Here is a 24398-nt window from a genome sequence, read left to right as displayed (position 1 = left end):
CTGGATCCAGGGGGGCTCAGATACCTCCAAAACTGTGGGATGATCTCACTCATATCCAGGAGGTTCAATTCTCCCAATAATCAGTGGGATGATCCCTCCAAAACTGTGGGATGATCCCCCTCATATCTAATACGGTCAATCCCCCAGAAATCAGTGGGATGGTTCCCCAAATCCAGAGGGTTCATCCCCCCCGTCCAAGGGTCCAGATCCACAACTGCAACTTCAGCTTCCCCTGGGTGTGCCAGAGGGACCTCAGCGTCCCCTGAGCGTCCCCCCGGGGTCACCTCGGTGGGGTCACCTCGGAGAGCTGTCCCCAAGGAGGGGTGAGGGGGTTACGGGGGTTTGGGAGGTTCTGGGAATTGTGGGGTGATCCCGTTAATGCTGGATGGTTCCTGGATCCAGGGGGGTCATCCAAAACTGTGGGATGATCCCTCAAAAAGAATGGGATAATTCCCCTTACCCTGTGGGGTGATCCCTCTCGTCCTGTGGGATGGTCCCTCCAGAAGAATGGGATGATCCCACTCTTATCCAGGAGATTCAATCCCCCAAAAATCAATGGGATGATCCCTCCAAAACCTGTGGAATGATCCCTCCAGAAGAATGGGATCATCCCCTCATACCTAATAGGTTCAATCCCCCAAAAATCAGTGGGACGATCCCTCCAAAACTGTGGGATAATCCCCACAAATCAGTGGGATGATCCCTCCAAAACTGTGGGATGATCCCTCCCAAAAATCAGTGGGATGTTCTCTCCAGAAGAACGGGATGATCCCATTCGTATCCAGGAAGTTTCAATTCCTCAAAAATGAGTGGGATGATCCTTCCCATCCTGTGGGATGATCCCTCCAGAAGAATGGGGTGATCCCACTCTTATCCAGGAGGTTCAGGCCCCCACAAATCAGTGGGATGATCCCACTCATATCCAGGAAGTTCAATCCCCCAAAACCAGTGGGATCATCCCCCAAAACCAGGGGGATCTCATCCCCCCATATCCAGTGGGATCATCCCCCTATTTAGGGAATTCATTCCCCATATCCAGGGATCTCATCCCCCAAAACCAGTGGGATCTCTTCCCCAATATCCAGAGGGATCAATCCCCTAATCCAGTGGGATCATTCCCCCTTATCCAAGAGAATCATCCCCCAAAAACAGTGGGTTCATCCCCCTTCTTTAGGGGGCATCCCCCACATTCAGGGACCTCATCCCCCAAAACCAGTGGGATCGCCACCCCTGTTTAGGGATCTCACCCCTCCAGTCCAGAGGGATCATTTCCCCCATTTAGGGAATCCATCCCCCATATCCAGGGGTCTCATCCCCTCTCTCCAGTGGGATCACCCCCCTTATTTAGGGATCTCATCGCCCCCCAGCCAAGAGGATCATCCCTCAAAACCAGAGGGATCATTGCCCCTATTTAAGGAATTCATCCTCCATATCCAATGGAATCATTCCCTAAAACCAGCGGGATCATCCCCCCTTATCCAGGGAACTCAGTCCCCTCTCTGCAGTGGGATCATTCCCCCTATTTAGGGAATTCATCTCCCCCATATCCAGGGATCATCCCCCCTATTTAGGGATCTCACCCCGCATAGTCCAGAGGGATCATCTCCCCTATTTAGGGAATTCATCCCCCTTATCCAGTGGGATCAATCCCCCAATCCAAAGGGATCATCCCCCTTATTTAGGGATCTCATCCCCCCCACCCAAGAGGATCATCCCTCAAAACCAGAGGGATCATCCCCCCTCTTTCAGGATGTCATCCCCCATATCCAATGGAATCATCCCCTAAAACCAGTGGGATCATCCCCCCTATTTAGGGATCTCACCCCCCCAGTCCCGAGGGGTCATTCCCCTATTTAGGGAATTCATCCCCCATATCCAGGATTTTCATCCCCTCTCTCCAGTAGGATCCTCCCCCAAAAACAGTGGGATCATCCCCCCCCCCCCGCCCCATGCAGGGAACTCATCCCCCAAATCCTGTAGGATCATTCCCCATATCCAGTGGTGTCATTGCCTCTCTCCAGTGGGAACATTCCCAAAAAACAGTGGGATCATCTCTCCTGTTTAAGGATCTCATCCCCTAAAACCAGTGGGAACATCTCCTTATCCAGTGGGATCCTTCCCCCTTATCCAGGGATCTCATCCCCCAAAAACCAGTGGGATCATCCCCCATACCCAGAGGGATCATTGCCCTCTCTTTAGGGAATTCATTCCCATATCCGGGGATCTTATCCCCCATATCCAGTGGGATCATTCCCCAAAACCAGTGGGATCACCCTTCCAATCCCAAGGGATCTTCCCCCCTAATTAGGGAATTCATCCCCCTTATCCAGTGGGATCAAACCCCCATAACCTGTGGGATCAATCCCCCAATCCAATGGGATCCCCCCCATCCCAGGTGTCCCCAACCCCATCCCAGGTGTCCCCCACCCCACCCCTGTCCCCAGTGTCCCAAATCCTGGTGCCACCCCCCACTCCCCACTCATGACCCCAAATCTGTCCCTGATTAAAGTGTCCCATCCCCCCCCCCGCCCCGTGACATTTTGGGGGGTCCCCAACCCCCCCAATCTGGGGACACCCCCCTCAGATTATTCACAGCTGAGCAGAGAATAAATTGCTTTAAATAACACAAAAGAAGGCAAAAAAACTGCCCCACAAAATAATCCCTGAATTGACCCAGATTACACCCAAAATAATCCCAAAATGTTCCTCAAATAACCCCCCCAAAAAAACCCACAAAAAAACCCAAAAAATTCCAAACAAGCCCAAAATCACCCACAAGTAAGCCCCAAAACCACAAAACACCACCATAAAATACCCCCAAAACCCCAAATAGGCCAAAAATAAGCCCTAAAACACCCCAAAAATCACCCAAAAAAGACAACAAAAAATAAAAAAAAACTCCCAAAAATACAAAAACCAAACCCAAATAATTCCAAAATAACCCCCAACACCGCCCAAAATATCCAAAAAACACCAGAAACAGCCCAAAAAACCAAAACAAATGCAAAAGTCCAAAACAATGCCAAATAACCCCAAAATAGCTCAAAAAAACCCTACAAAGAACCAAAATAACCTAAAATATCCCCAAAAAGTACCAAGATCCCTAGAACAAACCCAAATAACCCCCTCAAAAAATATCAGTCTCACAAAAAAAAACACAACAAACAAACAAACAAAAACAAGAAGAAAAAAGAAAAGAAAGCAAAAAATGTCCAGGGGGAAAAGGGGAGGAAAAAGGGAATTAAAAATGCGGAAGTATGGGAAAAAAGGGAATAAAAATGAGGAAAAAAGGGGGAAAAAAGGGAATAAAAAGGGGAAAATGAGGGGGAGAAAGGGAATAAAAAAGTGAAAACATAGGGGAGGAAAAATGGAATCTAAAAAGGGGGAGAAGAGAGGTGTAAAAAAGGTGGAAAATTAAATTAAAAAGGCGGGAAATAGGGTGGGAAAAAGGGAACAAAAAGGGAGGAAAATGAATCAAAAGAGGGAGGGGGGTGAGAATGGAAAAGAGGGGAGGGGGAAGAAAAAGGTGGAAAAAATGGGTGGGAAATTTTTAAAAAGTGGGGGGGGGGGGGGGGAAGGGAGGGAATCCTGGGGGAAATCCCATGGGGGGGGCTCTGACGTCACACAGGGACACAGGTGACAAAGCCAGCGGGGATGTCCCCAAGGTGCCACCCGCCGTGCCCAGCGACACCGCGGGGGAAGCGCCACCAGCGCGCGGCCGCCCTTCGGCGCGCCGAGGAGCCGCGGTGAGGCCGCTATGTCGCGATATGTCAGCGCGGTCGCCGGCCCCGGAGCGCAGCGCGACAGCCACGGGGGCCGCGCCGCGTCCACAGGGGGGCGCCCAGCGCCGCGCCGCCGATTTTTATGCAAAAATGGCGGCGGTATCAACCAATGGGAGTGCGTGATAGGCGGGGACAAGAAGATGATTGGTTAAAGCTATGATCGGCGGGAATTGTAGCGAATAGAAAGGCGCGGAGGGTGGAGTCGAAGATAAACCGGAAGTACTCGATGCGTGGCAAACAGAGGGGTGGGGCGCAGCGGGATTATTGACGGGAGGTGCAGCCAATTGGAAGCGGAACGGAGTGGAGAGGCGGGGTCGGAGGATGGGCGGGGCTGAAGGCGCAGCGGGAAACCGCGGGGGGACAATTGAGGGGGGAATTCGGGGACACGGCCCGGCCAGGGGGGGACATGGCTGGGGGACGGGGCAAAGAGGAGGTGACAGCTGAGAGCTCCACACCCGGGTGCAGGTGGGGCCGATTCTTCCTGCTGGGGGGGGGGGTCCCATTCACCGCCATAACGACCAGCCCCTGATCTGGGGGTGTCACTGTCACCTCCTGCGGCTGTGCCTGTGTCTAAATCCCAACCATGGTGTCCATATCCCATCCCTGTGTCTAAATCCCATCCCTGTGTCCATATCCCATCCCTGTGTCCATATCCCATCCATGGTGTCCATATCCCATCCCTGTGTCTAAATCCCATCTATGGTGTCCATATCCCATCCCTGTGTCCATATCACATCCATGGTGTCCATATCATATCGCGGTGTCCATACCCCCTCCATGATGTCCAAATCCCATCCATGATGTCCATATCCCATTACCGGTGTCCATATCTCATCCCCGGTGTCCATATCCTACCCCAATGTCCATATCATATCCATGGTGTCCATATCCCATCCCAGTGTCCATATCCCATCCATGGTGTCCATATCCCATCCCAGTGTCCATATCCCATCCCAATATCCATATCCCATCCCAGCGCCCATATCCCACCCCAATGTCCATATCCCACTCATGGTGTCCATATCCCATCCCAGTGTCCATATCCCATCCCAATATCCATATCCCATCCCAGCGCCCATATCCCACCCCAATGTCCATATCCCACTCATGGTGTCCATATCCCATCCCAGTGTCCATATCCTATCCCAATATTCATATCCTACCTCAGTGTCCATTTCCTATTCCCAGTGTCCATATCCCATCCACACTGTCCACATCCCATCCCTGGTGTCCATATCCCACCCCGACGTCCATATCCAATCCCAATGTTCATATCTAATCCCAAAGTCCATATCCCATCCCAATGTTCATATCCCACCCCCATTTCCATGGCAACAGGGTGCACCCTGCAAGCCCTGCTCCTGTTGCCATGGCACCACGACGCTCCCTGAAGCCCCGCCCCCATTGTCATGGCAGCAGAAATGCTCCCCTGAAGCCCCACCCCCCGTTGCCATGGCAACAGGACTCTCCCATGAAGCCCTGCCCCCGTTGTCATAGCAGCAGCGACGCCAGTAAGCCCCGCCCACTTCCCCATGGCAATGGGATGCTCCCATTATGCCCCGCCCCATTGCCATGGCACCGCGACTCTTCCTTCAAGCTCCACCCCCGTTACCATAGCAGCAGAAATGCTCCCATTAAACCCCGCCCCTGTTGCCGTGGCAACAGCGACGCTCCCATTGAGCCCTGCCCTCGTTGCCACGGCAGCAGAGCCGCTTCATTAAAGCCACGCCCCCGTTTCCATGGCAATTGGACGCTCCACGCAGGCCCCGCCCCCGTTGCCATGGCACCGCGACGCTCTGTTCAGGCCCCGACCCCGTTGCCATGGCACCGCGACGCTCTGCTCAGGCCCCGCCCCCGTTGCCATGGCGCCGCGACGCTCTGATCAGGCGCCGCCCCTGTTGCCATGGCAGCGGGGACGCTGAGGCCGGGCCCTGATGGCGGCCGAGGGGCCGGAGGCGGGCCCGGAGGCGTCGCTGGTGTCCCTGTACCGCTGGCTGGACACGGTGCCACTGTCGCGGCCGCGCAGGAACATCGCCCGCGACTTCAGCGACGGCGGTTGGCCCTGCGGGGACACGGCGGGGTGGCCGGGGCGGGCTGTCCCTCTGTCCCTGTGGTGCCACCCGCAGCGTGTCCCCACTGTCCCCGCAGTGCTGGCGGCCGAGGTGGTGAAGTTCTTCTTCCCCTCCCTGGTGGAGCTGCACAGCTTTGTCCCCACCAGCTCCACGGCGCAGAAAGTCGCCAACTGGGGCCACCTCAACAGGTAGGGACAGGCGCCACCAGCTCCGTGTGACCCCCCCCCCCACCCCCCCCCCGGGGCGTCCCCAGATTGTCCCCACCTGTCCTGCGGGCGGTGTCGCCCTGCTCGTCACATCCCGACAGCTCCGTATGGCCACAGAGCCACCGTGGCGTGCAGCGGGTGGGGACTGGTGTCCCCTTGTGTCCCCCTGTGCCTCTCTGGGTCCCTCTGTGTCCCTCTGTGACTCTGTGTCCTCTGTGTCCCCCGGTGTTCCCTGTGTCCCTCTCTCTCCCTTTCTGTGCCTCTGTGTCCCATCTCCCTCTCTGTCCGCCTGTGTCTCTCTGTCCCTCTGTGTCCCCCCTCTGTCCCCCTCTGTCCCTCTCCGTCCCTCTGCCCCCCTGTGTCCCCCTGTGTCCCCCTGTGCCCCATGTCCCTCTGTGTCCCTCTGTCACCTCCTCTGGGTGTTCCATGGATCCCAAATTCCAGGAAGGTGCTGAGCAAGCTGAACCTACGGCTGCCCGAGGAGATGATCCGCATCTGGCACTGGATCCCCCCGTGTCCCCCTGTGTCCCTCTGTGTCCCTCTGTGTCCCCCTGTGTCCCTGTGTGTCCCTCTGTGTCCCCCTGTGTCCCATGTCCCCCTCTGTTCCTCTCTATCCCTCTCTTTCCCCTGTGTCCGCTTTTGTCCATCCCTTTCCCTCTCTGTCCCCTCTGTTCCTCTCTATCCCTCCGTGTCCTGTCTCCCTCTCTTGTCCCTCTCTGTCCGCCCCTGTCCTGTGTCCCCCTGTGTCCCATGTCCCTCTGTGTCCCTCTGTGTTCCTCCCTATCCCTCTGTGTTCCCTTTTGTCCCTCTCTGTCCCTCTCTATCCCTCTGTGTCCCGTCTCCCTCTCTGTCTCCCTCTGTCCCTCTGTCCCCCTGTGTCCCATGTCCCTCTATGTCCCTCTGTGTCCCTCTGTCACCTCCCTGGCTGTTTCATGGACCCCAAATTCCAGGAAAGCGCTGAACCTGTGGCTCCCAAGGGGAGGATCCATGCGTTGGATCCCCTCATGTCCCCCTGTGTCCCTCTGTCCCCCTGTGTCCCTCTGTGTCCCTCTGTGTCCCTCTGTGTCCCCCTGTCACCTTCCCAGGCAGTTTCATGGATCCCAAATTCCAGGAAAGTGCTGAGCAAGCTGAACCTGCGGCTCCCTGAGATCCTGCTCTGGATCTGAGATCCGGCTCTGGATCCCCCCATGTCCCCCTATGTCCCTCTGTCCCTCTGTGTCCCCCTGTGTCCCATGTCCCTCTGTGTCCCTCTGTGTTCCTCTCTATCCCTCTGTGTCCTGTGTCCCTCTCTGTCCCCTTGTGTCCCCCTGTGTCCCCTGTATCCTTCTGTGTCCCTCTGCCACCTCCCTGGCTGTTCCATGGATCCCAAATTCCAGGAAGGTGCTGAGCAAGCTGAACCTGCGGCTGCCCGAGGAGATGATCCAGGCGCTGGTGCGGAGCCAGCCGGGAACGGCCGAGCAGCTCCTGCAGCTCCTGCGGGACAAAATCCTGCAAAGGCAGAGGAACGGCAAGGGAGGGGCTGGGAAGGTGAGGAAATCCCAAAAACGGGGAGGAAATCCCGAAAATAGGGAGGAACTCCCAAAAATAGGGAACTCCCAGGAATGGGGATCCCGGGAAAGGTTGGATATTGGGGTTTGGGAAAAGATGGGATAGGGGAAGGTGGGAATGAAGGGGATTTAGGGTTGTTCCAAACAGAAATCGTTCCTGGATTCGGCTCTGGAGCCAGGCTGGGAGAGCTGGGAATGTTCACCTGGAGAAGGGAAAATCCAGGGAATCCTCAGAGTCCCTGGAGGGGCTCCAGGAGAGCTGGAGAGGGGCTGGGGACAAGGCCTGCAGGGACAGGAGCCAGGGAATGGCTCCCACTGGGAAAGGGGAGATTGGGCTGGGATCTTGGCAAGGAATTCCTGGCTGGGCTGGAATTCCCAGATTTGCTGGGGCTGCTCCTGAAAGTCCCAGGCCAGGTTGGTGTCACCTGGGCTGGTGGCAGGGGTGTCCCAGGTGTGTCCCAGGTGTCCCAGGGGTTTTCCTGCCTCTCCTCAGCCCCCAGCGGAGTCAGCAGCATTGGACGAAGGCAGGTACCTGGACACAGGTAAGGGATGGGGGATAAAGGATCCCAAAATTCCTCACTGGGACTTTTTGGGGACCCTGAGAGGCGACAGCGGTGTGGGGCAGGTTACTCCATCCATCCATCCATCCATCCATCCATCCATCCATCCATCATCCATCCATCCATCCATCCATCCATCCATCATCCATCCATCCATCCATCCATCCATCCATCCATCCATCCATCCATCCATCCATCCATCCATCATCCATCCATCCATCCATCCATCCATCCATCCATCCATCCATCCATCCATCCATCATCCATCCATCCATCCATCCATCCATCCATCCATCCATCCATCCATCCATCATCCATCCATCATCCATCTCTCTGTCCGTCCGTCTGTCCATCCATCCCTGTGGGTTTTCCAGGCCAGCCCAGGCTCCAGAGTGATTTGGGAAGGGGCTGCAGCCAGGACAGCACTGCCAGGTGAGGGCTGGGCAGGGGACAGGGCCCCTTTGGGGTCAGGGGGTGTTTATGGGGTCACTGTGGGGTCCTTGTGGGGTTCTGGGTGTCACTGAGGGGACTCAGGGGGTCCCTGTGGTGGTTTGGGGGCTCTATGGGGTCTGGGGCATCACTGTGAGGGTTTGGGATCACTGTGGGTTTTAGGGTCCCTGTGAGGGTTTGGGATCACTGTGGGGTTTTGGGTCCCTGTGGGGTCAGGGGGTCAGTGTGAGGGTTTTGGGTTAGGGTCACTGTGGGGTTGGGGGGATCCCTGGGGTGGTTTGGGGTCACTGCTATGTTTGGGGTGTCCCCATGAGGGTCAGGGGGTCCCCATATGGCTCTTGGGGTCCTTGTGTGGGTCAGGGACTCACTGTGGGGTTTGGGTCACTGTGAGGGTTTGGGGGGTCCCCACAGGGGTTTGGGGACACTGCGAGGGTTTGAGGGGGTCCCTGTGAGCTTTGGGGTCACTGCAGTGTTTGGGATGTCCCCATATGGTTCTTGGGGTCCTTGTGTGGGTCAGGGTCTCACTGTGGGGTTTGGGGTCACTGTGGGGTTTGGGGGTCACCGTGGTGTCCCTGGGTGTCCCTGGGTGTCCCCATGAGAGATGAGGACATTCCCATGGGATCGGGGCTCAGGATCTGGGCACCTCCCCTCTGGGAGGGCTCAGCGCTGTCCCCCCGGCCGTGTCCCCGCCGCGCCAGGGCGGTGACAGTGGCGGTGCCCTCGCCGCCCGGGGCTGGCCCTGGGGACATGCGACAGCAGCTGGCGGAGCGCGAGCAGGCGCTGCAGCTGGCGCGGGACACGATCCAGGTGAGCCCATCCCAAATCCCAGTCCCGGGCTCCGGAGAGGTCCCGGATGTGCGGGGACATCCCGGGGGGACACGCGCGACACTGACCTGTCCCCCGCCCTTCTTCCCGCCTTTTCTGTGTCCCCCCATTCCCAGCTTTCCCCTGTCCCTTCTTCCCAAAAATTTTTATCTCTGTCCCCCTTTCCCGCCTTTTCCATGTCCCCTATTCCTGGCTTTTCCCGGCTTTTCCCTGTCCCCCTCTCCTGGCTTTTCCCGGCTTTTCCCGGCTTTCCCCCGTCCCCCTTTCCTGGCTTTTCCCTGTCCCCCCTTTTCCAGCTTTCCCTTGTCCCTTCTTCCCTAAAATTTTCTCTGTCCCCCTTTCCTGGCTTTTCCCTGCCCCTTATTCCCGGCTTTTCCCTGTCCCCTTTTCCCACCTTTTCTCTGTCCCCTATTCCCAGCTTTTCCCAGCTTTTCCCGGCTTTTCCCAATCCTCCCTTCTCGGCTTTTCCCTGAACCTTCTTCCCAAAAATTTTCTCTGTCCCCCTTTCCAGGCTTTTCCCGGCTTTTCTCAGTCTTTCCCTGTCCCCTTTTCCCCGCTTTTCCCTGTCCCTTCTTCCCTAAACTTTTCCATGTCCCTCCTTCCCGGCGTTTCCCTGTCCCCCTTTCCGCCTTTTCCGTGTCCCCTATTCCTGGCTTTTCCCGGTTTTTCCCAGTCTTTCCCTGTCCCCTTTCCCGGTTTTCCCCTGTCCCTTCTTCCCAAAAAGTTTCCCTGTCCCCCTTTTCCAGCTTTCTCCGGTTCCTCCTTCCCAAAAAATTTCCCCGTCCCCCTTTCCCGGCTTTCTCCGGTTCCTCCTTCCCTAAAATTTTCCCCGTCCCTCCTTCCCAGCTTTTCCCGTTTTTTCCCTGTCCCCCTTTCCCGGCTTTTTCCTGTCTCCTATTCCTGGCTTTTCCCGGCTTTTTCCTGACCCTTCTTTCCTAAAATTTTCTGTGTCTCCTTTCCTGGCTTTTCCCGGTTCCTCCCCTAAAATTCTCCCTGTCCTTCCTTCCCGGCTTTTCCCGGTTTTTCCCGGTTTCTCCTGATTGTTCCCTGTCCCTTCCCTAAAATTTTCCCTGTCCCATCTTCCCGGCGTTTCCCTGTCCCCCTTTCCCGGTTTTTCCGTGTCCCCTACTCCCGGTTTTTCCCCGTCCCCTATCCTGGCTTTTCCCGGTCCCTTCTTCACTAAAATTTTCCCCATCCTCCTTCCCAGCTTTCCCCGGCTTTTCCCGAATTTTCCTGGTTTTTCCCTGTCCTCCCTTTCGTGGTTTTTCCCGGTTTTTCCCGGTTTTTCCTGATCCCCCCATCCCGCTTTTTCCCCTCCCTCAAATTTCCCCTCAAATCCGGCTTTTCCCCGGCACAGATGTAAATTTCGGGAAAGGCCGGAATTCTGAGGGATATCCGGGAATGGGAACAGCGGGATATTCTGGAATTCCCGTTTTATTTTTTTATGGGAAAGGGATCAGAACCCCAAATCCATCTCTTTCCCTCAGTGGGGAAAAAACCCCAAAATTCGTCTGAGAAAAAAACCCCAAAATTCCTCTGGGAAAAAACCCAAAATTCGTCTGGGAAACAAAAAAAAAAACCAAAAATTCCCTGTTACGGGAAGACCCCTTGGAATTGGTTTGGGATTTGGGGATTTGGGATTTTGGGGGTTTGGGGATTTGGGATTCCCGCAGATCCTGCAGGCCAAGGTAGAGCGGAAATCCCAAATCCATCTCTTCTCCTCAGTGGGAAAAACCCCAAAATTCCTCTGGGAAAAAACCCAAAAAAATTCCCTGCTCTGGGAAGACCCCTTGGAATGGGTTTGGAATTTGGGAATTTTGAGGTTTTGGGATTTAGGGATTTTGGGGATTTGGGATTCCCGCAGATCCTGCAGGCCAAGGTGGGGCGGCTGGAGCAGCTCCTGCTCCTCAAGAATCTCCGCATCGACGACCTGAGCCAGCGGCTGCAGCAGCTGCAGGGACAGCGCCGCTGACCCGCGACAGCGACACCGCGGGGACAGTGCGGGGACAGCGCGGGGACAGCGCGGGGACAGCGCAGTGGCTCCCGGTGGCTCCCGGTGGCCCTCGGTGGCCCTCGGTGGCTCCCGGCGGATTTGGGGATTAAAGAGTTGGATCCTGGAGGGGTCAGAGTGGCCGTGAGGGGACACTGGGGACATGGGGGGGACAATGGGGACACTGGGGGTGCTGTAGGGACAACAGGGAGGGAATAGCAGGGGGGACACTGTGGGGAAAGCAGTGGGGAAACTATGGGGACACAGGGACACTGGGGACACTGTGGGGACATTGAGGACATTGTGGGGACACTGGGGACACTGTGGGGACTGCAGGGAGGGGACAGTGGTGGGGTCACTGTGGGGACACTGGGGGGACACTGTGGGGAGGAGACAGCTCTGGGGACACTATAGGGACACTGGGGGGACAGCAGTGTGGACACTGTGGGGACACTGGGGACATTGTGGGGACACTGTGGGGACACTGGGGACACTGTGGGGACAGGGGGGACATGTAGAGACACGGGGAACATGTGGGGACACTGTGTGGACAGTGGAGAGGGGACAGCACTGGGGACACTGTGGGGACACTAGGGACATTGTGGGGACACTGTGGGAACAGCGGTGGGGACACTGTGGGGACACTAGGGACATTGGGGACATGGGGACACTGGGGACACTGGGGGGACACTGCAGGGACAAGGGGGACACTGTGGGAACAGCGGTGGGGACACTGTGGGGACACTAGGGACATTGGGGACATGGGGACACTGGGGACACTGGGGGGACACTGCAGGGACAAGGGGGACACTGAGGACATGGGGGACAGTGGGGTGACCCTGGGGAGGGGACAGCAGGGGGGACACTGTGGAGACAGCAGTGGGGACATTGTGGGAACAGCAGTGGGGACACTGGGGACACTGTTGGGGACATGAGGGGACACTGAGGGGACACTGGGGACACTGGGGGGACAATGGGGAGGGGACAGTGCTGGGGACACTGCTGGGACAGTGGTGGGGACACTATAGGGACACTGGGGACTTGGGGGGACACTGGGGACATTGGGGACACTGTGGGGAGGGGACAGTGATGGGGACATTGTGGAGACACTGTGGGGACACTGGGGACACTGTGGGGATAGCAGTGGGGACACTGTGGGGACACTAGGGACTTGTGGGGATGCTGGGGAGACAGCGGGGAGGGGACAGGGCTGGGGACACTGTGGGGACACCAGGGACATGCAGGGACACTGGGGACACTATGGGGACAGCAGGGGAAGTGGTGGCAGTGTGGGGACACTGTGGAGAGGGGACAGCAGAGGGGGGATGGCAGTGCGGGAGGGGGACAGTGTGGGGACAGCAGGGTGGAGGTGGCAGTGTGGGGACACAGTGGTGACACTGTGGGGGACATTGGCATGAAGACATCAGGACAGGGACACCAAAGTGGGGACACTGTGGGGACAGCAGGAAGGGGACAGCGGGGTGGGGACACGGTGGGGACATCAAGGGAGGGACAACAGCGTGGGGACACCATGGAGACAGCAGAGTGGGGACATTGGTGTGGGGACACTGTGGGGACACTGTGGGGACATGAGCATGGGGACAGCAAAGTGGGGACAGCAGTGTGGGAGGGGGGACATCTGTGTGGGGACATCGGGGTGGGGACACTGTGGGGACACCAGAGAGGGGACAGCAGGGTGGGGACACCATAGGGACAGTAGGGTGGGGATGGCCGTGTGGGGACACTGTGGGGACATCACCATGGGGACATCAGGGTGGGGACACTATAGGGACACCGTGGGGACATCACAGTGGGAGGGGGGGACATCGGCGGGGACAGCAGCATGGGGATGGCAGAGTGGGGACAGCATGGGGACACCATGGGGACACCCTGGGGACACTATGGGGACATTCTGGAGACACCGTGGGGACACCATGGGGACACTATGGGGACACCCTGGGGATGCCATGGGGACATTCTGGTGACACTGTGGGGATTCCCTGGGGACACCCTGGGGACATGAGGCCGCTGCTCCCGCCCGGTGGCCGCCGGGATTTAATCCCTTCCCAAATCCCGTTGTTTTTGTAAAGCCGGAGCAAATCCGCGCCCGGTGACAGCGACATCCCCCGTGTGTCCCCTCCCTCCCCTCACCTCACCAGGTGACATCCCCAGCCACGGGGACACGCCCAGGGGTGGCTCTGGGGACCGTCCCCGTGCCAGAGTGGCTTTTTTAGGGAAAACCTGGAATTTCCGGCCGGTGTGGGAACAGGGGGACAAGGTGGGCCCTGGGGACAAAGCAGGCCTGGTGTCCCCTCCCTTGGGGACAAGCCAGGTGTGATGTCATCGTGCCGCTGACAAGGACACGGCCGGGGCTCCAGGGATGGCTGGGAATGTGGATCCCAGATTTCTGGGAATGTGGATGCCGGATTTTTAAGCGTTCCAGCAGCTGGAGCAGCCCCCCAGGGGTGACACTGTCCCCTCTGTCCCTCACGTGTCCCCTGACCCCGCTGTCCCGCCGGCATTCCCAGGGGACAATCGCAGCGCTCTCCGGATGGGAACTGGCACCGTTCTCTGTCCCCTGTCCCCGTGGGAAGGACACGGAGCTCGGGATGGGGACAGGAGGGACAGGGCTGGATGTCCCCAGGAGGGGCGGGAAGCGCCAAGCGGGGGGAGTGGGGGTGGGATTGGGATGGGATTGGGGTGAGATGGGATTGGGATGGGGATGGGGATTGGGATTGGGATTGGGACTGGGACTGGGATTGGGATTGGGACTGGGACTGGGACTGGGACTGGGGTTGGGGATGGGGTGGGATTGGGGTTGGGATTCAGGTGGGATGGGATTGGGATTGGGATTGGGATTGGGATTGGGATTGGGATTGGGATTGGGATTGGGATTGGGATTGGGGTTGGGGTTGGGACTGGGGTTGGGGATGGGGTGGGATTGGGGTTGGGAGTCAGGTGGGATGGGATTGGGGTTGGGATTGGGATGGCATTGGGTGGGGTGGGATTGGGATTGGGGTGGGCATGGGGTGCGATGGGATTGGGATAATTGGGATGGACGGACGGTGGATGGATGGATGGATGGATGGATGGATGGATGGATGGATGGATGGATGGATGGATGGAACAGAATTGGGATGGGAGGAATTGGGATGATTTGGGATGAGATGGAATTGGGATGAAATGGGGTGGGATAAAATGAGATGGGGAGGAAATGCAATGGGATGGAATGGATGGAGTGGGATGGGATGGGATGGGATGGGATGGGATGGGATGGGATGGAGCTGAGATAGAGTAGAAGGGATTGGGGTAAAATAGGATGAGATAGATTGAATAGGGTTGGGATGGGAAGGAATTGGGATCAAATGGGATGAGATGGATGGGATGGAGATGAGATAGGATCAGATGGGATGGGAAGAAATTAAATAGGGAGGAAATTGAATGTGACGGGACAGAACTGAAATGGGATGGGAAGGAATTGGGGTGCAGTGGGATGGGACAGGAAGGAACTGGGATAATTTGGGCTTAGATGGATCTAACGGAATTGGGATGAGATGGGATGAGATGGAATTAAATAGGAAGGAGATGGGATGGGGTGGGATGAGAGGGAAGGGAAGGGAAGGGAAAGGAAAGGAAAGGAAAGGAAAGGAAAGGAAAGGAAAGGAAAGGAAAGGAAAGGAAAGGAAAGGAAAGGAAAGGAAAGGAAAGGAAAGGAAAGGAAAGGAAAGGAAAGGAAAGGAAAGGAAAGGAAAGGCCCCTCCCCCACCCCTCCCCGTTCCCATGGCAACGCCCCCGCTCCTCCCCTCCGCCCACAAGGGGGCGCCCCGCGGCGCGCGCGCCCTTCCTCATTGGCTGCCCCGCCCCTTATCCCCGCCCCTAACTCCGCCCCTTAGCAACAATCCCGCCCCTTGGCAACCCCCGTTAAGCACCGCCAGGGGCGTGGCCTGGAGGCGCGACCGGCGTGCGCGCCCACCAATGGGAGAGCGAGGTGGGGGCGCGCCGGCCAATAGGAGCGAGGGGGCGTGTCCCCGCAGCGGGAAGCGGGCAGCGGGAGCAGCGGGGTGAGCGGGGCACGGCGGCACCGGGGGGACACCGGGGGACACTGCGGGGCACCGGGGGCAGCCGGGGGGCGGCACAGGAGCCGGGGCAGCCCCGCGGAGGGGCCGGAGGGCCGCGGGGGATGGCGGAGCTGAAACGGCGCCGGGAAAGGGGGGTGGGGACAACCGCGGCCGCGCTGTCCCCTCCTGGGGAGCTGTCACCCCCGTCCTGAGACTGGGGACACCTCTCCTTCCCACCCACCCAGCGCGGCTTGGGACGCCCCAAATCCCTGGATTTTCCTCCGCGGGAGAGGCTCCCCCCTTCCATTCTTTTATCCCGTTTTTGTCCCGAAATTTTGTTTTTTTTTTTTTTTTTTTTCTCCCCCATGAATTTCCCGGCGTTTTGGGGTTTCCACTTTTCCCAATCCCTGCCGGCATTCCCGCTCCCATGGGGCTTTCCCAAGGAGGAGGAGGAGGTTTGACCCTCCGATTCCATCCCGGGGATTTTTTTTTTATTTATTTATTTTTTGGGATGTCACATCCCGAATTCCCGGCTGGCGGTGGCGTCTCCGCGTGTTTATCCCGGGAAAAACCATCTGGGAAAGGCTCCAAGTTTGGGATCCGATCTCCCGTTTATCCCGGGAAAAAAAACATTTGGGAAAATCTCCAAGTTTAGGATCTGATCTCCCGTTTATCCCGGGAAAAAAATATTCGGGAAAAGCTCCAAGTTTGGGATCTGATCTCCCTTTTATCCCGGGAAAACGATTTGGGAACAGCTCCAAGTTTGGGGTTTGATCTCCTGTTTACCCCGGGAAAAATATTTTGGGAAAAGCTCCAAGTTTGGGATCTGATCTCCCGTTTGTCCTGGGAAAAACCATTTGGGAAAGGGCCCCAAGTTTGGGATCAGCGCCGGGAATCTGGCAAAAAAAAAAATCCCAAACCTCGATGACGTTTTTTTGGGGGGAAAAAAGAGGGAAACTGAGGCACGCTCGGGGGAGGGAATTCCCTAATTCCCGCTTTTCCCGGAGCTTTGGGATGAGGGAATGCCCATTCCAGGCCCTGGCTCCTCCCCGCCAGCATCGGGGCCACCTCGGGGCCACCTCGGGGCCACCGCTGTCCCCGCAGTGGGATGGGGAATATGGGATGGGATTGGCGCCTTCCCCTTCCCACCCCATTCCCGCCCCATTCCCGCAGAATTCCCGGACGATGCCCCCCGGCCGCTGAACTTGGGGACAGCGACATCGCCGGACGGACAGATGGCGACAGCCGGCAAGGGTGAGTGCCCACACCCCCTCCCTGTCCCCCGATCCCGGGATTTGGGGTTTTCCCGCAGCTTTTGGGGGTCTCTCTGTGCCTATCCAGGGATTTGGGGTTTTCCCGCAGCTTTTGGGGTCTCTCTGTTCCCATCCAGGGATTTGAGGGACCCCAAAAGCGCTTTGGGGTGAAGCAAATCCCGAGGAATCTTTATGGGATTCTGCTCCGGGGATTTCCCCGGGAATGGGGTCGGGGGTGGTTCCTTCCCCGTGGGATGAGCAGGAGAGCCCCAGGAATTCCCAGGGAAAAAAGGGTTGGGGACATCTTGGAGGGGACCCTGAGACCCCTGGGGGACGCGGTGACCCCGAGGGTCCAGCAGGTTCTGATCCCACAAATCCCCAATCCAGGGGATTCCCTGATCCCACAAATCCCAGATCCCATAAATCCCCAATCCAGCAGATCCCCTGATCCCAGAAATCCCTGATCCCACCAATCCCAGATCCCAGAAATCCCAGATTCCAGTAGATTCCCGGATCCCACAAATCCCAGACCCAGGGGGTTCCCTGATCCCATAAATCCCAGATCCAGGGGATTGGCTGTTCCCTGAAATACCTGATCCCATAAATCCCAGATCCCACAAATCCCAGATCCAGGGGATTTGCTGCTCCTAGAAATCCCAGATCCCATAAATCCCAGATCCAAGGGATTTCCTGATCCCACAAATCCCTGATCCCACGAATCCCTGATCCCATAAATCCCAGATCCTATAAATCTCAGATCCAAGGGATTCCCTGATCTTGCAAATCCCAGATCCCATAAATGACAGATCCCATAAATCCCCAATCCAGGGGGTTCCCTGCTTCCATAAATCCCAAATCCAAGGGATTCCCTAATCCCATAAATCCCAGATCACACAAATCCCAGATTCCGTAAGTCCCAGATCCAAGGGATTCTGTGATCCCAGAAATCCCAGATCCAGCGGATCCCTGGCTGCCACCCCTGCCGGTCCCTGCTGTCCCCTCCCGAGGCCACCCCGAATCCCGGGACACCCCGAATCCCGGGACACCCCAATTCCCGCCTTCCTCCCGCTCCAACCCCGCTGTCCCCAGCGTCCCCGTGCCCGGGAGGGGGCGGCCAGATGTCCCCAAGTGCCACCAGGGAGACAAAGGGATTTGGGATTATTATTTGGGATTATCGAGGGTCGGGATTCGGGATCCACGCGGATCCTTCGGGATCGCCACCCAGGAGGGTCCCCACGCGTGTCCCCGCGCTGTCACCGCGTCCCTCGCTGTCGCCCCGGGGCTGCGGGAGGGACTCTGGGGCCGAACAATGGCGGGGCCTTAAACCCGGCTCATTAAAGCCCGGCTCATTAAAGCCCGGCTCATTAAAGCCGCCTCATTAAATCCCGGGATTCCCGGCGCTGCCAGCACAAAGAGCCTTTTCTTCAGGCGACAAGGGAGGCGACAATCTGCTGCTGGCGGCGGTGACAATGTGCTGCCAGCTGGGAGCGGGAGGAGGAGGAGGAGGAGGAGGAGGAGGAGGAAGGGGCGGATTTTCCATGGAAGCGGCGCACGTGGAAAATCCCACGGGATTTGGGCCTCCGTGGGGACGGCGCTGTCCCCAAGCTGGTGGCAGGGCCCGGGCGCTGCCGTGTGGCCTGTCCTGCTGGCCTTGTCACAACAGCGTCACCTCCCCTGCGTCACCTTCCCTTGCGGGTGACACCGCGCAGCCCGAGGAGGGAGCGGAGCCTGCCGAGCCTGGGGACACCAGGGGACACCTGGGGACACCTGGGACATTCTGGTCCTCGGAGGGGAGCTGGCTGAGCTCACTTGTCACCTGTGTCCCGCTGTCCCTGTGTCACTTGTCCTAAGGACACCACAGGAGGGAGCAGAGTCTGCTGAGCCTGGGGACACTTGGGGACAATTGGGGACACTTGGGGACCCTCTGGACATCAGCTGGTGGCACTTCCACACTCTCCCCCCTTCTCACCTGTCCCCTGCCAGCAGTCACCTGTGTCCCTGTGTCCCGCTGTCCCTGTGTCACTTGCCCTATGGACATCACAGGAGGGAGCGGAGTCTGCCGAGCCTGGGGACACTTGGGGACAATTGGGGACACTTGGAGACCCTGTGGACATGGGCTGGTGGCACTTCCACGCTCTCCCCTCTTCTCACCTGTCCCCTGCCCCATGTCCCCATGTCCTCAGCCTGTGTCACTTGTCCTATGGACATCACAGGAGGGAGCGGAGTCTGCCAAGCCTGGGGACGCTTGGGGATGCTTGGGGACATTTGGGGACACTTGGGGACCTTCTGGACATCAGCTGGTGGCCGGTCCCTGCACAGAGGGGAGCTGGCTGTGCTCACTTGTCACCTGTGTCCCTCTGTCCCTGTGTCACTTGCCCTAAGGACATCAAAGGAGGGAGCAGAGTCTGCCGAGCCTGGGGACACTTGGGGACACTTGGGGATGCTTGGGGACACTTGGGGATGCCTGGGGACCCTCTTGGCACAGCCCGGTGGCCTTTCCCTGCTCGGAGAGGAGCTGGCTGTCCCCACAGGTCCCCACAGGTGACGCAGGGAGGGGTGACAGGGAAGCCTCTCCTGGTGCCACCACGCTCTGCCCCGTGTCCCCAACGTGAGGCCACCTCCCCTGGGGACAGGGCTGTGACCGGGCCCTTTGTCACCTGCAGGCAGCAAGGGGAAGGGGACAGCGGTGCGCTTCACCCCCGAGGGGACCCCGGGCCACCACCAGGAGGGGACACAGGGCCACGTCCACTTCCAGGAGCAGCTGCACGACTCGGCCGTGATGGTGACACAGGACAAGGACGGCCACTTCCTGGTCAAGGTGGGGGACAGGGGGACAACGCGGGGGTGTCACCATCCCCTGGGGACTCCGGGGGCTCCCAACTCCTCAAAATTCCCGGATCTGGAGGCATTGCCACCCCAGAATTCCGTGTCATTCCCAACTCCGGATTGTCCCCCAAATCCAGCGCCACGTTTGGGTGGCTTTGGGGACACGGGGGACACGCGGCACTGTCCCCTCTGCCCCGTTTTGGGGACGCTGGGTCCGTTCTGAATCCCACCAGGGCCGTTCCCAGCTTTTTCCCGGTTATCCCGTGGGTGTCACGGCTCCGGGGGCGCCGCCAGGGGGAGGGGACAGGAGCCACCCGCGGTGCCACCAACGTGCGTGGCACCTGCAGCTGCCACCAGCGCTGAGTCAGAGCCTCGTGCCCGGAATTCCGTCCCAAATTCCCAAATCCGGCGCTGCCGCCGGGGGGGGGCGGCCCCTGTTGATTTCCCACCGCATGACGATGAGGGGGTGGCAGTGCCACCCACGGGGACACGGGGACACGGGGACATGGGGAGGGGGTCCCTGCTGGCGTTGGGATGTGCCCGGGAAAAGATCCTGGGGGTTTTTCTGGGGTTTTAAAGGGATAAATCCCAAAAATTGGTTGGGGGGGGGGAAGAGCTTGGAGCTCGTCCTAATTCCTTGGACACTCCCAGGGATCCACAGAAAAACTGGGAATTTCAGCCCAGCCGGGAATTCCTTCCCAAAATCCCACCCCAAGTGTCCCCATTCCCTCTGTCCTTGTCCCCCTCCAGCTCTCCTGGAGCCCCTTTAGGCTCTGGAAGTTTCTCCCCAGATCCTTTTCCAGCATTTTGGGATGATCCCACTCCATAGGGGGATTTTGGGAATTCCAAAAATCCCACCCCAAATGTCCCCATTCCCTCTGTCCTTGTTTTAAAGGGATAAATCCCAAAAATGGTTTGGGGGGGGGGGGGGGGGGGGGAAGCTTGGAGCTCATCCTGGTTCCTTGGACACTCCCAGGGATCCATAGAAAAATTTGGGAATTTCAGCCCAGCCGGGAATTCCTTCCCAAAATCCCTCCCCAAGTGTCCCCATTCCCTCTGTCCTTGCCCCCAATCCCTCTCCAGCTCTCCTGGAGCCCCTTTAGGCTCTGGAAGGTTCTCCCTGGATCCTTTTCCAGCTCTTTGGGATGGATTTTGGGAATTCCACCCTCCGGATCCTGGCCCCGGATGTTTTTTCCCTCAGGGATCATTCCCTTCCCAAAATGGATTTTTCCAGGGCTCTGCAGGGCTCTGTTTTTTGTCATGACAGCGGAAAAATTCCACGGGAAGAGCCTCTCCTACCTTTTCCAGGGACAGCTGGAAAACCTCTCCCTGCTCCTGTGCCATCCACGGGTCCTTATTCCCAAAATTTTGTCCCAAAATTCCATATTTTTACTGCGGTGTTTTGGGGCAAAATCATCCTGTTTGTTACCTTTTCTTGATTTATTTCTGCAATTATTCCTGTCATTTCCTAAATTATCTCCTGCTTATTATTTCCTGAATTTTTTAGGGCACAAATCCCGGATTTAACAGCGGGAATGTTTAGGATACAATCCCCCCCTCTCCAGCTGCTGTCCCCGCCTTCCTGGGGACTCTCCAGTGTCCCTTGTCCCCCAAGGGGAGGGGTGACAGTGACACCCCCGGCCGTGGTGTCACCCCCATATCCCGCTTTTTTTCCAGGTGGGATTCCTGAAGATCCTGCACAAGTACGAGATCACCTTCGTGCTGCCCCCCGTGCCCAGCCTGGGCAAGGACATCTGTCCCCTCCCTGTCCCCAACCCCAACCTGCGCATCGTCAGTGTCACCTCCCTGCCCGAAGGTACCGTGTCCCCTCCTTGTCCCCACTGTCCCCACTCTGTACCCGGCCCTTTTCCAAAGGGGGCACACCCAGGAATTGTCCCCTCAGTGTCTCGGGGAGGAGGTGACAATTCCTTGTCCTCGGGGATGTCCCCAAATTCCCTTATTTTGTTGTTGTTGGGATTTTCCTTTCCCGGGGGGGGCGAGGGGGCCCCAGACCCTGACAGGGGACAGGGACAAGGATTGCTCCAAGAGGTGCCACCCTCCACTTTGGGGACAACTGGGCGCTGCCACATCCATGGGATCCCGGAGCCTGGGGACAGCTGAGTGTCACCCTGGGCTGGGTGGCAGTTCCTTGGGGACACGGGCTCTGTTCTGAGAACACCGCAGGTCCCCAAGGCCACCTCGGTCCTATCCCAGCTGTCCCACAGCCAAGGGATGCTGTTTCCCACATCCCTGTCCCCTCGGTGTCACCTCCCTGCAAGTTGGGACAGGGCTGGGCTTTGGTGTCACCTCCTGGCAGTGGGGACAGGGCTGGGCTTTGGTGTCCCCTCCCTGCAGCGGGGACAGGGTGGGGACAGGACAGGGACGGGGCTTTTCCCACCCACCGCTGGCTCCACCCCAAAAAAGCGCTTTAGGGTTTGTTTGGAGATTCCCAACAGGGATCGGGATTGGGATCGGGGGTGGGGGTGGACCAGGATAGGGATCCAGGATCGGGGCTGGGATTGGGATCGGGATCGGGATCAGGATCGGGACCGGGATCAGGGCTGGGATTGGGACTGGAATCAGGACTGGGATCAGAGCTGGGACTGGGGCTGGGATCAGGACTGGGATCAGGACCAGGATTGGCAGCAGGATTGGAGCCAGAAACCGGGATCAGGACCAGGATTGGGACTGGGATCAAGGCCAGAATCAGGACCAGGATTGGAGGCAGGAGCCAGGATCAGACCAGGATTGAGGTGGGAATCAGGAGTGGGACCAGGACCAGGACTGGGAATGGGACCAGCATTGAGGCCAAGATTGGGACTGGGATTGGGACTGGAGCCGGGATTGGGATTGAAGCTGGGATCGGGATTGGAGCCGGGATCGGGATTGGAGCTGGGACTGGGGCCAGGGCCTCTCCAGAGCAGACGAAAGGAGCCCTGGGGAACTTGTGAGTGGCGGGGGGGACAGGCAGGACAGGGAGGGGACAGGGACAGGCAGGGAAGGTTCAGGAAGGTGCAGGCAGACACAGGTAGGACAGGAAGGGTTCAGGTTCAGGAAGGCCAGGGAAGTTTCAGGAAAGGGCAGGCAGGGTAAGGAGGGCACAGGCAGTACAGGAAGGGTTCAGGGAAGCTTCAGAAGGGTGCAGGCAGGGTGAGGAGGGCAGAGGCAGTGTGACAGGGGCTCAGGCTGGCACGGGCAGGATGAGGAGGGCACGGGCAGGGTGAGGAGGGCACGGGTAGGCACAGACAAGGCTCAGGCAGGCTGAGGCAGGGTGAGGAGGGCTCAGGCAGAGTGAGGAAGGTGCAGGCAGGGTGAGGAGGGCACGGGCAGGGCAGGGAAGGCACAGACAGGGTGAGGAAGGCTCAGGTAGGGTGAGGAGGGTACAGGCAAGGTGAGGAGGGCACAGGCAGAGTGGGAAGGGCACAGTCAGGCAGAGGCAGGGTGACAAGGACACAGACAGGGTGAGGAAGGCTCAGGTGGGGTGAGGAAGGCTCAGGTGGGGTGAGGAGGGCACAGGCAGGATGAGGAGGGCACGGGCAGGACAGGAGGGGTTCAGGGAAGCTTCAGGAGGGCACAGGCAGGGTGAGGAGGGCTCAGACTGGCTCAGGCAGGGTGAGGAGGGCAGAGGCTGGCACAGGCAGCCCCTCCATGTCCCCGTGGCAGGGCACAGCGTGCGCTGCGAGTACATGGCGCACAAGGAGGGCGTGCTGAAGGAGGAGCTGCTCCTGGCCGGACACAGCCCCAGCCACGTCAAGGTCACCGTCCAGGCCCGGGTCATGGGTAAGGGGCTCTGGGGGGGCTCTGGGGTCCCTCCCTGTCCCCTTTTCCCCCCTCCACCAGGCCCAGCCACTCTTCCCAGTTGTCCCAGTTCAGGTGTGGCACTGTCGAGGAATTGCCCAAAATGGGTGATTTCATCCCAAAAACTCCCCAGCCCGGGGGTTGAGGGGAGCCCTGAGAAGGGGTGAAGGGAGAGGGTGGGGGGTGACCCCAATGTCCCCAGGGCCCCTGTCCCTGGGACCCCCACCTTGTCCCTGGGATGTCCCCTGTCCCTGGGACCGTCCCTATAAACCCCAACACCCTCTTGCTCCCCATGTCCCCCACCCCATACCCCAGCCACCCCCAGCCCCCTGAGGCTGTCACCACCCTTGGGGGCAGTGACCACAGCGGTGACACAAGGGACAACACATCCCCCACCCACCCGGCCCCAACACTGGGAGCCTAAAACCCCCACAAACCCCTTCAAAAGAGATGTCCCCGAGCCGTGTCCCGTGCTGTCCCCAGACCGTCACCACGGGACGCCGATGCTCCTGGACGGGGTGCGCTGCATGGGAGCCGAGCTGGAATACGACTCGGAGCAGAGCGAGTGGCACGGCTTCGACTGACCCCAAACCCCACCCCGGGGGACCCCAAAGTCCCCAAAGCACAGCACAGTCCCCAAAGCGGGCGGGGAGGGGGGACGGGACCCCTCTCGTCGCTGCTGCTGCCGCTGCTTCGCCCTCACCCCGCAGCCCCGGGGGGGTTTTGGGGGAATTGTGCCTCTTGGGGTGGGAATTTTTCCCTCTTTTCTGGGGTGGGGGAGGAATTTTGCCTGTGGAATGTGGGGCGGGAGCGGGGGATCCCCGGTGGCTTCGGGGTTGGGGCCGCGTCCCCCTGCCGTCCGTGTCCTTGTGTTGCTGCCAGCGCCTCTTTTTTGGGTTTGTTTTTTTTTTTTCTGTTTTTCTCCTATTATTTTCCTGGTTTTTTTCTTTCTTTTCCCATTTCTTTTTTCCTCATGGTACAAGGACCAGGAGAAGTTTCAGGAGGTTTTATGTGCCTACAAATATATATAT

General features: G+C 58.5%; 2 protein-coding genes across 2 annotated transcripts; both read left to right on the top strand.

Annotated features, from left to right (window-relative positions):
- The first annotated feature begins 5672 nt into the window (after positions 1-5672).
- SPEF1 (sperm flagellar 1) lies at positions 5673-11559 on the top strand. The gene is made up of 7 exons (XM_066549269.1): positions 5673-5837; positions 5931-6042; positions 7437-7587; positions 8101-8149; positions 8542-8599; positions 9250-9424; positions 11307-11559. The coding sequence occupies exons 1-7, from the start codon at positions 5717-5719 to the stop codon at positions 11412-11414; spliced, it is 774 nt and encodes a 257-aa protein (XP_066405366.1). The 5' UTR covers positions 5673-5716; the 3' UTR covers positions 11415-11559.
- A 3889-nt stretch (positions 11560-15448) lies between these two features.
- Positions 15449-24398, top strand: ADISSP (adipose secreted signaling protein). Its single transcript, XM_066548844.1, has 6 exons — positions 15449-15493; positions 16664-16744; positions 19407-19561; positions 21247-21385; positions 23233-23349; positions 23851-24398. Exons 2-6 carry the CDS (start codon positions 16726-16728, stop codon positions 23949-23951), a joined length of 531 nt encoding a protein of 176 aa, XP_066404941.1. The 5' UTR covers positions 15449-15493; positions 16664-16725; the 3' UTR covers positions 23952-24398.

This window comes from Molothrus aeneus, chromosome 4, assembly GCF_037042795.1.
Source record: "Molothrus aeneus isolate 106 chromosome 4, BPBGC_Maene_1.0, whole genome shotgun sequence".
NCBI classification, from domain to species: domain Eukaryota; kingdom Metazoa; phylum Chordata; class Aves; order Passeriformes; family Icteridae; genus Molothrus; species Molothrus aeneus.
This window is presented reverse-complemented; position numbering and strand designations above follow the sequence as displayed.

Bases quoted from the DNA above. Each gene is read 5' to 3' on its own strand.
- SPEF1 (XM_066549269.1), top strand. From the start codon at position 5,717: ATGGCGGCCGAGGGGCCGGAGGCGGGCCCGGAGGCGTCGCTGGTGTCC. The intron at 5,838-5,930 runs GTTGGCCCTGCG...CTGTCCCCGCAG, and splicing joins CCGCGACTTCAGCGACGGCG to TGCTGGCGGCCGAGGTGGTG. The intron at 8,600-9,249 runs GTGAGGGCTGGG...ATCGGGGCTCAG, and splicing joins AGCCAGGACAGCACTGCCAG to GATCTGGGCACCTCCCCTCT.
- ADISSP (XM_066548844.1), top strand. The intron at 21,386-23,232 runs GTACCGTGTCCC...TCCCCGTGGCAG, and splicing joins TGTCACCTCCCTGCCCGAAG to GGCACAGCGTGCGCTGCGAG. The intron at 23,350-23,850 runs GTAAGGGGCTCT...TGCTGTCCCCAG, and splicing joins CGTCCAGGCCCGGGTCATGG to ACCGTCACCACGGGACGCCG.